General features: G+C 45.0%; 2 protein-coding genes across 3 annotated transcripts; both read right to left on the bottom strand.

Annotated features, from left to right (window-relative positions):
* Positions 1-1,081: 1,081 nt before the first annotated feature.
* Positions 1,082-2,427, bottom strand: LOC123131179 (cytochrome c oxidase copper chaperone 2). The gene is made up of 2 exons (XM_044550912.1): positions 2,265-2,427; positions 1,082-1,549 (listed from the first exon to the last, which is right to left on the bottom strand). Exon 2 carries the CDS (start codon positions 1,521-1,523, stop codon positions 1,257-1,259), a length of 267 nt encoding a protein of 88 aa, XP_044406847.1. The 5' UTR covers positions 1,524-1,549; positions 2,265-2,427; the 3' UTR covers positions 1,082-1,256.
* Positions 2,428-5,154: 2,727 nt separating this feature from the next.
* LOC123128753 (protein FAR1-RELATED SEQUENCE 5) lies at positions 5,155-9,442 on the bottom strand. 2 transcript variants are annotated; one of them, XM_044548849.1, is made up of 7 exons: positions 9,205-9,442; positions 8,382-8,481; positions 8,008-8,266; positions 7,239-7,929; positions 6,674-7,131; positions 6,303-6,590; positions 5,155-6,225 (listed from the first exon to the last, which is right to left on the bottom strand). In XM_044548849.1, exons 1-7 carry the CDS (start codon positions 9,269-9,271, stop codon positions 5,302-5,304), a joined length of 2,787 nt encoding a protein of 928 aa, XP_044404784.1. In that variant the 5' UTR covers positions 9,272-9,442; the 3' UTR covers positions 5,155-5,301. The 2 variants fall into 2 exon arrangements, with proteins under 2 accessions (XP_044404784.1, XP_044404783.1); XM_044548848.1 differs by having other exon boundaries at positions 8,382-8,514; positions 9,205-9,430.
* Between the last annotated feature and the right edge of the window lie 1,983 nt (positions 9,443-11,425).

Below are 11,425 nucleotides of genomic sequence, written 5' to 3'. Positions count from 1 at the left end.
TGGACGGATGACGCCTGGCGATGCAGCGTTGAGACCGGGGCCGAGGGAGGACCGCTGGGGCGAAGCAGATCTGAGCTGGCCGCAGCCATATATAACATTTTTGGGTCATGTAAGATTTTGATTGTTGAAATCTAGTAATTTTCATGTGCCTCTGGATGTGATGCAGCTCAAGACTCGCTGCAGTTCTTGATCAGCTTGATGTTGCGGTTCCCACAGTACCGGCACCGGGACTTCTACATTGCCGGAGAAAGCTACGCCGGTGAGTGTGTGTAGCATTGGGAACCCAGTATGGTAGCTTTCCTTCCATTGTTCTGGCTTTCAGAGCAGAGCGCCAGAAGAAGAAAATCTATGATTACCGTCACAGTAGCACAATGACAGGAAGTATTACCAGTGTCACCTGGCAAGTAACTTTCATTCAGTTCCTTTTATCTCCAGGCCACTACGTGCCCCAGTTGGAAGGAAGATCGTCGAGTACAACAAGGTTCACCGAATCCCTTCATCAACCTGGAGGGAATCCTTGTGAGCACCACACTCAAAAGCTCTGCTGCAGCATTCCGCAGTGGGTGGATCGCATTCTCATGTCAACTTTTATGTCTCTGTGGATTGTGATGATGTACTACTCAGGTGGGGAAGGCGGTGACCGACAACTACCACGACAACATCGGCGCGGTGACCTACTGGTGGATGCACGCCATGATCTCCGGCGGCACCTACAGGGCCATCCTCAAGCTCTGCAGCGTGATGCCTAGCTAAGGGTCTGAAAACTGTTGTAAGATGGATGGAGAGAGTGATGTAGAGTGCTCAGAAGTAGTAGAAAATAACTACTAGTTCATAGGTGAGGAGTGATTGTTTTGGTGCTGAGGAAAAGGATGAGAAGAGAACAAGGGTGATTATGCCATGGAAACCATGGGCATTTGCAGCAACGAGCAAATAAACTTGGAAGTCTATATTCTTGATGTTGTCTTGTCAGTTTTCACTGAAATTTCCATATCAAGAGTATTGTACTCCGGTACTATCAAATTTCCACATCAGGAATATTGTATCTTCCATGCCAAACAAAGCAGAGATGGACAAAAAATAATAACACCAAGAAAATTTCTCATATAGTATCAGTAATTTATTTCCCATGGAAACAGGCATCAAGCTCGCTAACCATTAAACCATACAGGCACAGCATTGAAAAACAAGACAACTCCTCTGACGGAATCTCAAATAGCATGTTCTGCAACATCCATGATCAGGGTACAAGAGAAGAATCAGACTTTGAAGCCCTCGGCACGGAGGCATTGCTTGTGAGCCTCGATCCACTTGGTGCACGCAGACTCCCCGTACTCGACGATGCACTCGTCTCTCAGCCTCTTGGTGTCGGGGCAAGCGCAGCATATCTTCTTCTTGGGCTTGGAGTCAGTGGCAGGAGCTGGGGCTTCGTTCACAATGGAGCAAGCAGCTGGAGCTGGTGGGCCTTCGTTCACAATGGAGCACACAGGTGCCTGCACGGGCGTTGGGGCTTCCGTGCTACCCATTTCAGCAGCAGCAACTCGGGTATGACCTGCAAATTGGGGGGCGGGGAAAAGAGAAAATTCACTTCAGTCTCCATTGATTTTTTTTTTTAGAACGAAGGCTCGCGAAGAGCCCGGCTTTGAATTAACAAAGCCATCAACCGGCCAGGAATTACAGCAGACAAAACAACTTACAACGGTCAGAACGATACAACGGGGAACACTGGAAAGACTACTCACTACAACCTCCACAAGCCACAAAAGATTACAGCTAGTAAAGGCCGAGCACTCCACACTAGGATCATATGTAGCAGAAATATTATGTTGTCCTCTGAACTTGCTGACGAACAAAAACTGATAATATTTCCCGCAAATTTTATCTGATCATTTCGGTGCAGCAAATGGACGCAACAGGGAGATGAGATAATAACCTGATCTCATGCACCAAGGTGCAAGCGTCAAGCCTCCGGATTAAATTCCAGATCTTGATGATAACTACTCCTACAGTATGAGAAATCGGCTATCTGAATTTCTTTTCAGAAACCGCCCGCCTGAAGGCCTAAACCATGGAGCAAATCTTGCTCCGCTACTCGAATGAGCAGAGATAACCACGAAGATCCTGCTTCGCTACTCGAAGGCCTAAATCAACACAAAAAAGCGAACAACAAAAAGACTAAACCGAGTATATTTGCAGAGCCCGCACGGACGCCCGACCGCGGGGACTAAACAGAGATGCGTGCGGGGATCGAAGCCGGAGAAACTTGCCTGGACGGAAACGAGGAAGTAGATTGTTGAAGGGGGGGAGCGCCGCTGCCGACTGTCGTCTTGGTGTGTGCGCCGCGGGCGGTCGGTCCGGCTCCGGCGGGTGGGTTTTATGTGTCGACGGCGGCCGCGCGGTGGCCGTCCGTGCCTCTTTTTCTTCTTCTTCTTCTTCTTGGGGCTTAAGAAAGAAACACGTAGGTGGGTAAGGAAGGGAGGCAAAAGGCCGTGCCGGACGGGCCCGGCCCGGCAGGAGGCCACGCTTCCCGTTTTTTTTCCTTGACAGTGCACACTTCCTGTATACTTTTCTCTTCGCTGTCCGGAATACTTTTGTTAAATATGAGCGAATTTCTGTTTAAAATTATTAACTTTATGGTGGATCTAGTGACATCTGTTAAAGCAGAACAATGTGATGAAATCACGGAGCTAATTAGCACAACGTTGGAAGGGAAATAAACTTTGGTTCCCGGTTGTAGATAAACCTATATGGGGATTTTTTTTAATAACTAAATAAAAAGTCAAAATATGTAAGAACTATTTCTAGAATAAACTTGACTTACTTTTGCACTAGTGTATAATTTTTCACGAAAAAAAACCAACGTTGACTTCACAGCGAAAAAGACCAAATTCATTTGCTATTATAGGTCACTATTCACGCTATTTTGGCCAAAAATTTCTCTTTTTTAAAAAGAGGTCAAAGGGCGATTTTCTTTTTGTGGAATTTTTCTCACGAGCACAATGGAGGGTCAAGTTTATGTCAAAAAATATTTTCAGAATTTTTTGACTTTTTGTTGAATTACTAATTTTTTTCCATATAAGGTGTAGATGTTTCCATAGACCAAACGTCCGCCTCCAACGTTCAAGAATGATTGATGCTGACAGTGGGTTGTGCTGGCATCTGTGCATCTCTCCGACAAACTAACATACGCAAGACGGAGGACTCATCGACCCAAATAAAAAAAGCTTCTAGGAAAGGACTGGTATCGCGCCTTCCTTTCATTTTCTTTATTTATCAACATTTTGATATTTAAAACCATGGACTCGTGTTGCTTATATATATATATATATATATATATATATATATATATATATATATATATATATATATATAGAGAGAGAGAGAGAGAGCGGATTTGGTATGTTGTGATTCTGGGGACACTGAAATCGGCACCGTTAGAAACCTTTGAGATCCGCACCTTTATTGTTTTAAAAGTTCTAGTTCTTTCATTTCCTGTAAAAGGGTTCTATTAGGGGCATCCATAGTCAGACCTTTAGCATATAGGGGTGGATGGAAATGGCAATGGGCGAAAGGTTCCGGCAACATTTATGCATACCTTTTTATATGTCAGTGGTCATAACATCTTAGAGTTGATGCTTCTTCAGGTAATTTTCATCCTTCTGCTTTTGCACAACTGTCATCCTGCGATTTGAGGACTGCGTGCCTGCTCTTTCCATTTTTTTCATTGTGTTTATTACAATTTAAACGCATGCAGTGAATTGCCATCCTTAGCGTTTTGCACCACTGTCGACCCTGCAATTTAGAGTACAGCGTGCCTGCTCTTTCCCTTTTCGTTTTAAAAGTAACTCATGTAGTGGGTTTGTCATCCTTCCCGTTTTGCACCAGTGTCTTCCTGCCATCTATAGTACTGCGTGTCTGCTATTTACCTTATTTTCGTTCCTTTAATTTCCATTTAATGCATACAGTGAATTGACATCTACCAAAGCATTTTTTTAACAGAACCTCTCCGATATGTTGCCTTTTCAGTTTGCTGCTTCCTTTCATTCAGTGATGCACAAAAATTGCTCATACTTTTCTTGTTCCACAAAAGCACCAACTATACAGCCATCTTCAGTTGATTGATAAGGAGGAGCTCAGGGGCGCGTGAGAGTGAGCTCGCAATATCTTGATGCTGGTAGGATGCCACATGGAACAGTAAGCCTGGTCGTTCTTGTTAGTAACAAAGATATCCGGGTACCATTATTTTCTCAATATGTTTGCTTTAGAAGCTCGGTTCCAACATGTGTTTTGATTCGGTATTTTGACTTACCTAGAACTTTTATCCATGTAACCCTGAAGATGTAACCCTGAAGATGCTCATCAGGGCAGAGGAGCGTAATCACCAGGATGTTGATTTCTTCTTCCGCGACGTGCCACTTTTCATGGTGATTTTCACTTCTCCATCAGCTACTGAAATCTCTAGTGTAACTAATGCGTACTTCTAAAGTAGGGAATCTTACTAACCTTTTTTGTTCTTATCAAGAATCCACTTGATAAAGCGTCGATCTTCACGCTCCTGCGCAGCAATTTACACCAACCGTCTTGCTCCATATGTTTCTCTTCCGAAGAGGTCTTGGCCTTGCTTTTCTTCGACTTGTTACTCAGCTATAATGTTTGTGAGTGCTTGATGATGCAGTAGCCAAATAAGTTTCAGAAAGTTTGGCCCGTGAACACTGAAAAAGCCTGCACTGTTTGCAATGTGAGAACCCCGCATGCCGTGATTTCCGTGTATGTTTTCCACCCGTGCCTGGTCATTGACAGTAGGTGCAGTATCTCAGTCTACTGTTACCCGTCAGGATACTCCTGGCAAACCTACTTTTTTCTCACGTGTGACCACGCCACACCAAAACACACCCAGCCCATGCGCTGTAGCAGTTCAGGCAAAATACATATCTGGATAGCCATCGCAAGAAATGGCATGTAAATTAATCACTAAACTGCACTTATTACACTGATTTAAAACACATAAATTTTCGTCCTATGCAGTTTACAAAATGTTGTGTCATACTCTACTTGGAAATCAAGCATTTTTCCTTGAGGATATAAATAGATTCCTAAAAGAATCGATGCCAGGTAAACAAATGTTCATGAAGCGACTAATGCTCGACACACACTGCATATAGCGGGCAACAAATGAATAGTCCGAAATGACATAATACTGAATACATGGATATCTCGACACAAACGAAATACAAATGAAAGTTCGTTAAATAAAAATAAAAAATGATACAGCCGGGATATTTCACCTGAATCCCATTTTCCAAATTAACGCTTTCTTTTGTATGAAGACTCCCCTCCACAAGTCGACGAGTAGTGACCTCCCAGGCAACATTTTTTGCATGTCACCTCTTTTGGAGGCTTTTTGGGGCCATAGAATTTTGGGCACTTAGGAGTGTAATGACCAGGCAGACCGCATTTCTTGCACCTCCTCTGGACAGACTTGGGAGTATTGATGTTTTCAGTTCTCCTACTTTGTTCTCCCATCTGGCTTTGCTGATTGACATCTTTTTCTTCAACAGCATCTGTGTTGACATGGTCTTCAACTGTTAAGTCGGCATCTCCCTCAGAATCGCTTGATGATGCTGCACCAACAAGGTGGCAAGGGCAAGACTTTGTGAAATGGTCCCTAGATCCACATATCGCACACTTCCTTGTGCTCTTGTTTGATGCGCCTTCAGCCTCTGACTTGAAACGCTTCGTTTTGGGTCTACCTTTGGCTGATCTCTTTTCAGGTGCTAAACAACTTTGAGAACCTTGTGAGAACATGTTGCCCATTTCGTTCTTCAATCCTTCATCTGTTTGTTGGTTCTCTGTAGGTGTGGTCTCATTTTCTTTGAATCCTTGAGTTGTTTCCTGTGTTGGCTCTTTGCTTGCTTGAGCTGCATTGCCTTTGTCATTAGAAGCTTGTCCCTGTGTAATTCCTGCTGTTATAATCTTTTCAAGATCATTCTTTACTTTATCCAATCCCATTATAGCATGCTGGAAAGTAACCATGCCGCTGTCAGCTAGTTTTACTATCTCCAATGCCTTGACGTAGATTATGTTGTGCATGAAAGTCTTCGACACCTGCATGCTTGCATCTTTCTGATAACACTTTAGGTGATCTGGCATATTTTCTCTAGCATCGTTGGTCCATCTCTTCATAATGTACCTACTCGGGATTTGGCGGACGCCAATGTGTACCATAACCTGGAAAAAAAATCATTCAATGATGTGTATTAGATCTGACATGATGACGCAAATAGTTAAACCAAGAATTGTCATACCTTTAGTAAGTGTCGACAAAGCAGTCCAGAGTGCTCAAACATTCCACACTCGCAATTGTAAGTGTCGCTCTCCCTGTCAACAATAACATCATAAACCACTTTGCACCAACGTTGCCTTTGTTCTGCATCAGCATGCTCTAATGTGATTCTCCCATCCACCTGATTTCCCTTCACGATGAATGATCCAGACTGATACAATTCAAGTAAGAACAGCTTGAACACACCCCTTGTGTAAATTTTAGCTGCGTGTCGCTCTATTAGAAAGTTTGTTCTTATTATCTTCCCATCCTGAAACAGCGTCAAGGTTGCGGTGATGAAACACTACATATTGAATCATTTATAAAACAAGGTGCGGATTATGTGAGACACACCTTCTTTGAGTGAGCGATTTCGAAGTCCTCCTCTTCACATCTGTCGGCAAACATCTTTGTGTACTGTTGAAAAAAGATGTTTATTGGTGCCGACCTGGATACATAACACTTGAGCAGGTTGTTCATGCACTCGCTTCTTTGTGTGCTGCACATTTTGGCACAAAAGTCTCCCTTGAGGTAAGGCTTGGCCCATTTGAAACGACAATCATAAACCTGATGCAAAAATGAATTTTTTTCAAGTCCATAATGTGTCATGATCTCCTGCCATTCCTTTTCGAACTCCTCAACTGTCATCATCTCATTTATTAGAATGTTGAAATCGTTCCTAAAAGGAGTACCATTCCTGTATATGCTCCCTACTTTCTCCCTCATCTTCTTTAAAACATGCCATTTGCACCAAACATGTTTTGATGAATTCATCACGTGAGCAATAGCAAGCTCCATTTGCCTGCTTTGGTCTGAGTCATATATGAAGAGAAATACAAAGGTCGTTAGTTTTCTATCTAATAGATATAACACAACTGAACTATAGAAAAATATGTTTGGATGGTTCGGATTGCTTTACCAGTTAATATTGTTTTTGGTGGTTTGTTGTCCATTGCTGATAGGAATGTTTCAAATGCCCACTTGAATGACTCTACAGTCTCTTCACGCAGAAAAACACAACCAAACAGGCAGCATTGATAATGGTTATTGACTCCAACAAATAGTCCAACTGGCATCTCATAGAGGTTGCTCTTGTAAGTCGTGTCGAATGTCACGGCATCTCCAAAGCAACTGTAATCAGCCCTGCTCTTTTGATGACACCAAAACAGACCAGACACCCTTCTTTCCTCATCTGTTTTAACTGCGAAAAAGAATCCAGTTCCTTCTGCCTGCATGCTTGTGAATAAATCCAGTGTCTTATTGATATCATCTTGACTACATTCGTGAGCTATGGAAGCACACATGGATTTGAGAGACCTTTTACGGAATGGGACGTCATCATGTGAACCATGAATGTCAGCCATCACCCCATATACCTCGGTCAGTGAAACATTGTTAGAACGCAAGTGCCTAACAATGTCCTTCATAGATGAGTCGACATACTTGTGACACTTCCATAACTTTCTTTCACCTGCACTAGCTGCCAACTCGTGGTTGTGTTCTAATACCACCTCTCCGTAGTACCATCCGTCGTCCTCTGTGCGAAGCAATCTAACCATCACAGGGCAGTTTGTTCTACTAGACCTAGAATTGAATTTTTTGTGAGTTCCCTAAATGAAAAACCCAGAGTCAGATCAATTCAAAAAAATATTAATGACTAATAATACGTGTTTAATGCATTTTGTTACCTCGCATGAACACAAAAGGTCCTGCATCGTCTTGAATCCGTTCTTGTTTATGTATTTATTGCCATGCTTGATACCAAAACCAATTTTCCAAGAATATGCATTGAAAAATTTGTATGCATCCTTCTCTGAGTCGAATTGCATCCCTTTAAATGGTTGAAAAACAACTTCCTGCCCAATCTTCCCAGCATTCCCAAGTGCTATCTCCATCTGACTGCATCTGTCTAAACTTGGTTTCCTGGATGCAGCGCCCTGTCGATTCCTACATGTGAAGTCATAAAGTTGATTATAAATGTTTACAGGACAGAACAATATTTTTGAACCGATTACAGGACAGAACATAGTAATGTGACAATGAAACTTAGAAACCATAGTACCGTTCTCTCCTTGTCCATCCTTCAATGTTCGCATTGTTAAGATCTTGTTCATCCGAGATAGGAGCATCCTCACCCTTGCCTTCTCCCTGACCTGTCTCGCCTTGTAATGTGGTGGCTTTAGTCTTGTCTTCGCCTTTTTGTCATAGATGTAAAGATAAACCGTATATGACGAGCATTCGAGTTTATATTAAAACACTACATATGTACATATTTGGTAGGGAAACGTAATAATTCCGCACATCCATTATAAACGAGAAACCTACTATTAAGTGGCGGACAAAATAATTGAAGCTATCCTGGGCGAACATTGAAGTTCTATTTTTCATATAGAAAATGCAAGTCTACTTTCAAAAAACTCATTGCATCCAACTATCAAAAGAAGCATGAAAAATTATTAGAAACTATTAGCATGAACTCTTTTTCATCGTGTGGAGAAGCATCAAGTGACTATGGCTAGGGGCATCGATTCGTGGTAGTTTAGTACTGAATCGATCATTTTGGTGGCTGGCAGCGTTCGTGCGCGATGTCTCTCCGGCTCAGCCGAAAGTTGTTTCTCTCTTCCTCAACCAGACACCCTCACGACCGACTGCCTCGTAGAACCAGGAAACAGCCGATCCGCCATGAAAACTGCTCACTGCCGCAGTGAAAATTGGTAGGCGGAAGTCACTGCTCCGCCGCCGCCCACTTGGGACTGCCGCCTCATCTGGCTCCAATGGTGGATCCGCAACTGCTACTATTCAACCGCGATTGAAGAAAACCAGCATGCTAATCAATCAAAAACAGGCTATACTGAAGCTAATGCGGTTTGAGTGGCATGGAATACCTGAATCCAGACAAACTGAACCCCCTCCACCACCGCCTGCTGTTGTTGTTCCACCGGACTGACTCATCTAGTTCGCCGGAGATCTTGCTCCTTTGCAAAGAGAAAACCGGCGGCCGTAGGAATGGTTTGTGGATCGATATGACAAGATGCGAGGCAGGGGCTTGCTGTGACGTCTAGTGTATGCAGTAGGATATCTTTGACCGTCCGTGACCAACTAGTTTGACAAGTAGCGACGCTCGTTTTACACAAAGTCCGTTTGACAACTAGTTTGTCTGTACGTGGGTTGTCATTTTGCAGGCAGTCCAGTAGCTCCTGTCTCGCAACTGGGAAACGCAGACCTGAAAGATGTAGGCAGACTACTTTGAAATAGCACCAGCTGTATAGCACCACTGCACCAGGCATTGATCCCTTGGACACCATCTGCTTCGCATGTCAATTTGGTTTAAGCAGTGTTGAGACCGTTTCTGTAGGATTCGTTAAACAGCCACGCTTTCTTAGAGCCCTCAAACCGCTCATATTCGTCCAGACCGTCAAAGTCATTCAACATGGTGCCGCATTGGTCCGTGAATGGGTCCTAAGAGCATCTCTAATGCAACCCGTAAATTGCCTACCATGAGGATCAGTCGATGAACATAGATGCGAAAGGACGTCAACGAACGCTAGCCGCATATATTGCAAAATCTTTTTCAACAAACAAGATTAAATTCGTGCCAACCAGACGGATATTCATTCAAGTTCTAATATAATTTACATAAACTAACGATATTTCGACCATTTTACTAAAAGCTATTAAAAAACACTAAACCCTATATCGGACGACCACCTCGTAAGTGTGGCCGCCCTATTCTGCCACACCGCCGTCGGCATCCATGTCGTCGTCGTCGTCCCTCCAACGGTGCAAGGATGTCGGAGGGCCGCGGCAACCCTCTCCCGCGGTTGCCTGACGCTCGCAGAGGAGCGGCCCCGCCTCCTGCTGCGCGGTGCGAAGGGCCGCCCTGGCCACTAACGAAGGCGCAGGCGGTGGCCTTGCCCTCGTCGGTGTCAGCGGAGCAGTCGCTAAGCGACCACTCCTCGCCGATCTTGGCGAGCTTGCCGTCAAGGTAGCGGCATCACCTGGCGGCCGTCTCCGCGGTGGTGACGAAGCGGCGAGGTCCGGATCGTTGTGGACCCACTCTGGCGCTACGTCCCTCTTGGCGAACGCGGAGCGGCGACCGCCATTGCGTCGTTGGTACCTCACCTGCAGCCGCGCCGCGCGCTCGGCCTCGGATACCAGGACCCGAGAGCCGGAGGCACCACCGAAACCCCCGCCTCCAAGGTAGTGGAGGATGCGTCCACACGCCCTGGCAATCACGGGCGCAGATCCTCCGTTTTCCAGCGGTGGCGCCGTGGTGGCGATAAGGGCACATGCGTATAGCGGCTGTACGCCGACTCTTTCTTCACGTGGCAGAGCCGCGAGGTGGATGCCAGCTCTTGCTTCACACGGTCACTGATGTGGAGGCCGCGGTTACGCGGCGGGGACGTCGGCTTGTCCTACACCTACCGGAGTGGGGATGCCGGCTCCCTCTTAACACGAACCTGCTGCAGCGACGGTGGATCCTCCCTCACACGCATCGGCGATGGTGGCGCTGGGCCCATCTAACGAAGTGAACGCTCCGTCATGATCTCCATCTGACGGGGGAATTCTTCGTCCGTCAAAGCAGCCTCCAAGAGGAGACAAAGCCACTGGTGGTCCTCCTTGTTGCCAGAGAAGATGACTATTTCCTTCTTGCCAAAGGAGCCTGCCGCCGTGGATGTGGATGGTCCATGTGAGTGAGGCCATATGGATGAGAGTGCAAAGGCCATATGAACGTTGCCGACCACGTGTGGTTTTACGTGCTCGATGTCGTGACAAAGAGATCCAACTCTTTTAGTATAAATAATGATATAGAAGTGAGAGAGGGATGTATAATATGAGGATAAGGGAGTGTTGGCCTTAGTAGGTGAATTAGAATTGTACTACATGAAAAGGCCACAAACGATAGGAATTAGTTTTTGACAAGGAAAAGAGCAATGAGGCCACATGGAAGGTGCCCATCACGTGGTTTCAAAGTTCTCGATGTATTGCCGGAGGGTGCCCACCGTGTATGGGATGGTATGGAGATGGGTTGCAAAAGTGTTCAACGACATAGTGGGGTGAGCCTCTCATGTTGTTTTAGCAATAATATCATGATTGAGAATGACA

This window comes from Triticum aestivum, chromosome 6A (genome assembly GCF_018294505.1).
Source record: "Triticum aestivum cultivar Chinese Spring chromosome 6A, IWGSC CS RefSeq v2.1, whole genome shotgun sequence".
NCBI lineage: Eukaryota > Viridiplantae > Streptophyta > Magnoliopsida > Poales > Poaceae > Triticum > Triticum aestivum.
The sequence above is the reverse complement of the archived record's forward strand: the minus strand, read 5'-3'. Positions and strand labels throughout refer to the sequence as shown.

Excerpts from the sequence above, each read along its gene's own strand:
- LOC123131179 (XM_044550912.1), bottom strand. The coding sequence starts at position 1,523 with ATGGGTAGCACGGAAGCCCCAACGCCCGTGCAGGCACCTGTGTGCTCC.
- LOC123128753 (XM_044548848.1), bottom strand. The coding sequence starts at position 9,271 with ATGAGTCAGTCCGGTGGAACAACAACAGCAGGCGGTGGTGGAGGGGGT. Across the intron at positions 8,515-9,204 it reads TTCAGTTTGTCTGGATTCAG|GCGAAGACAAGACTAAAGCC; the intron begins GTATTCCATGCC and ends TATGACAAAAAG. Across the intron at positions 6,591-6,673 it reads AAATCGCTCACTCAAAGAAG|GATGGGAAGATAATAAGAAC; the intron begins GTGTGTCTCACA and ends ACGCTGTTTCAG.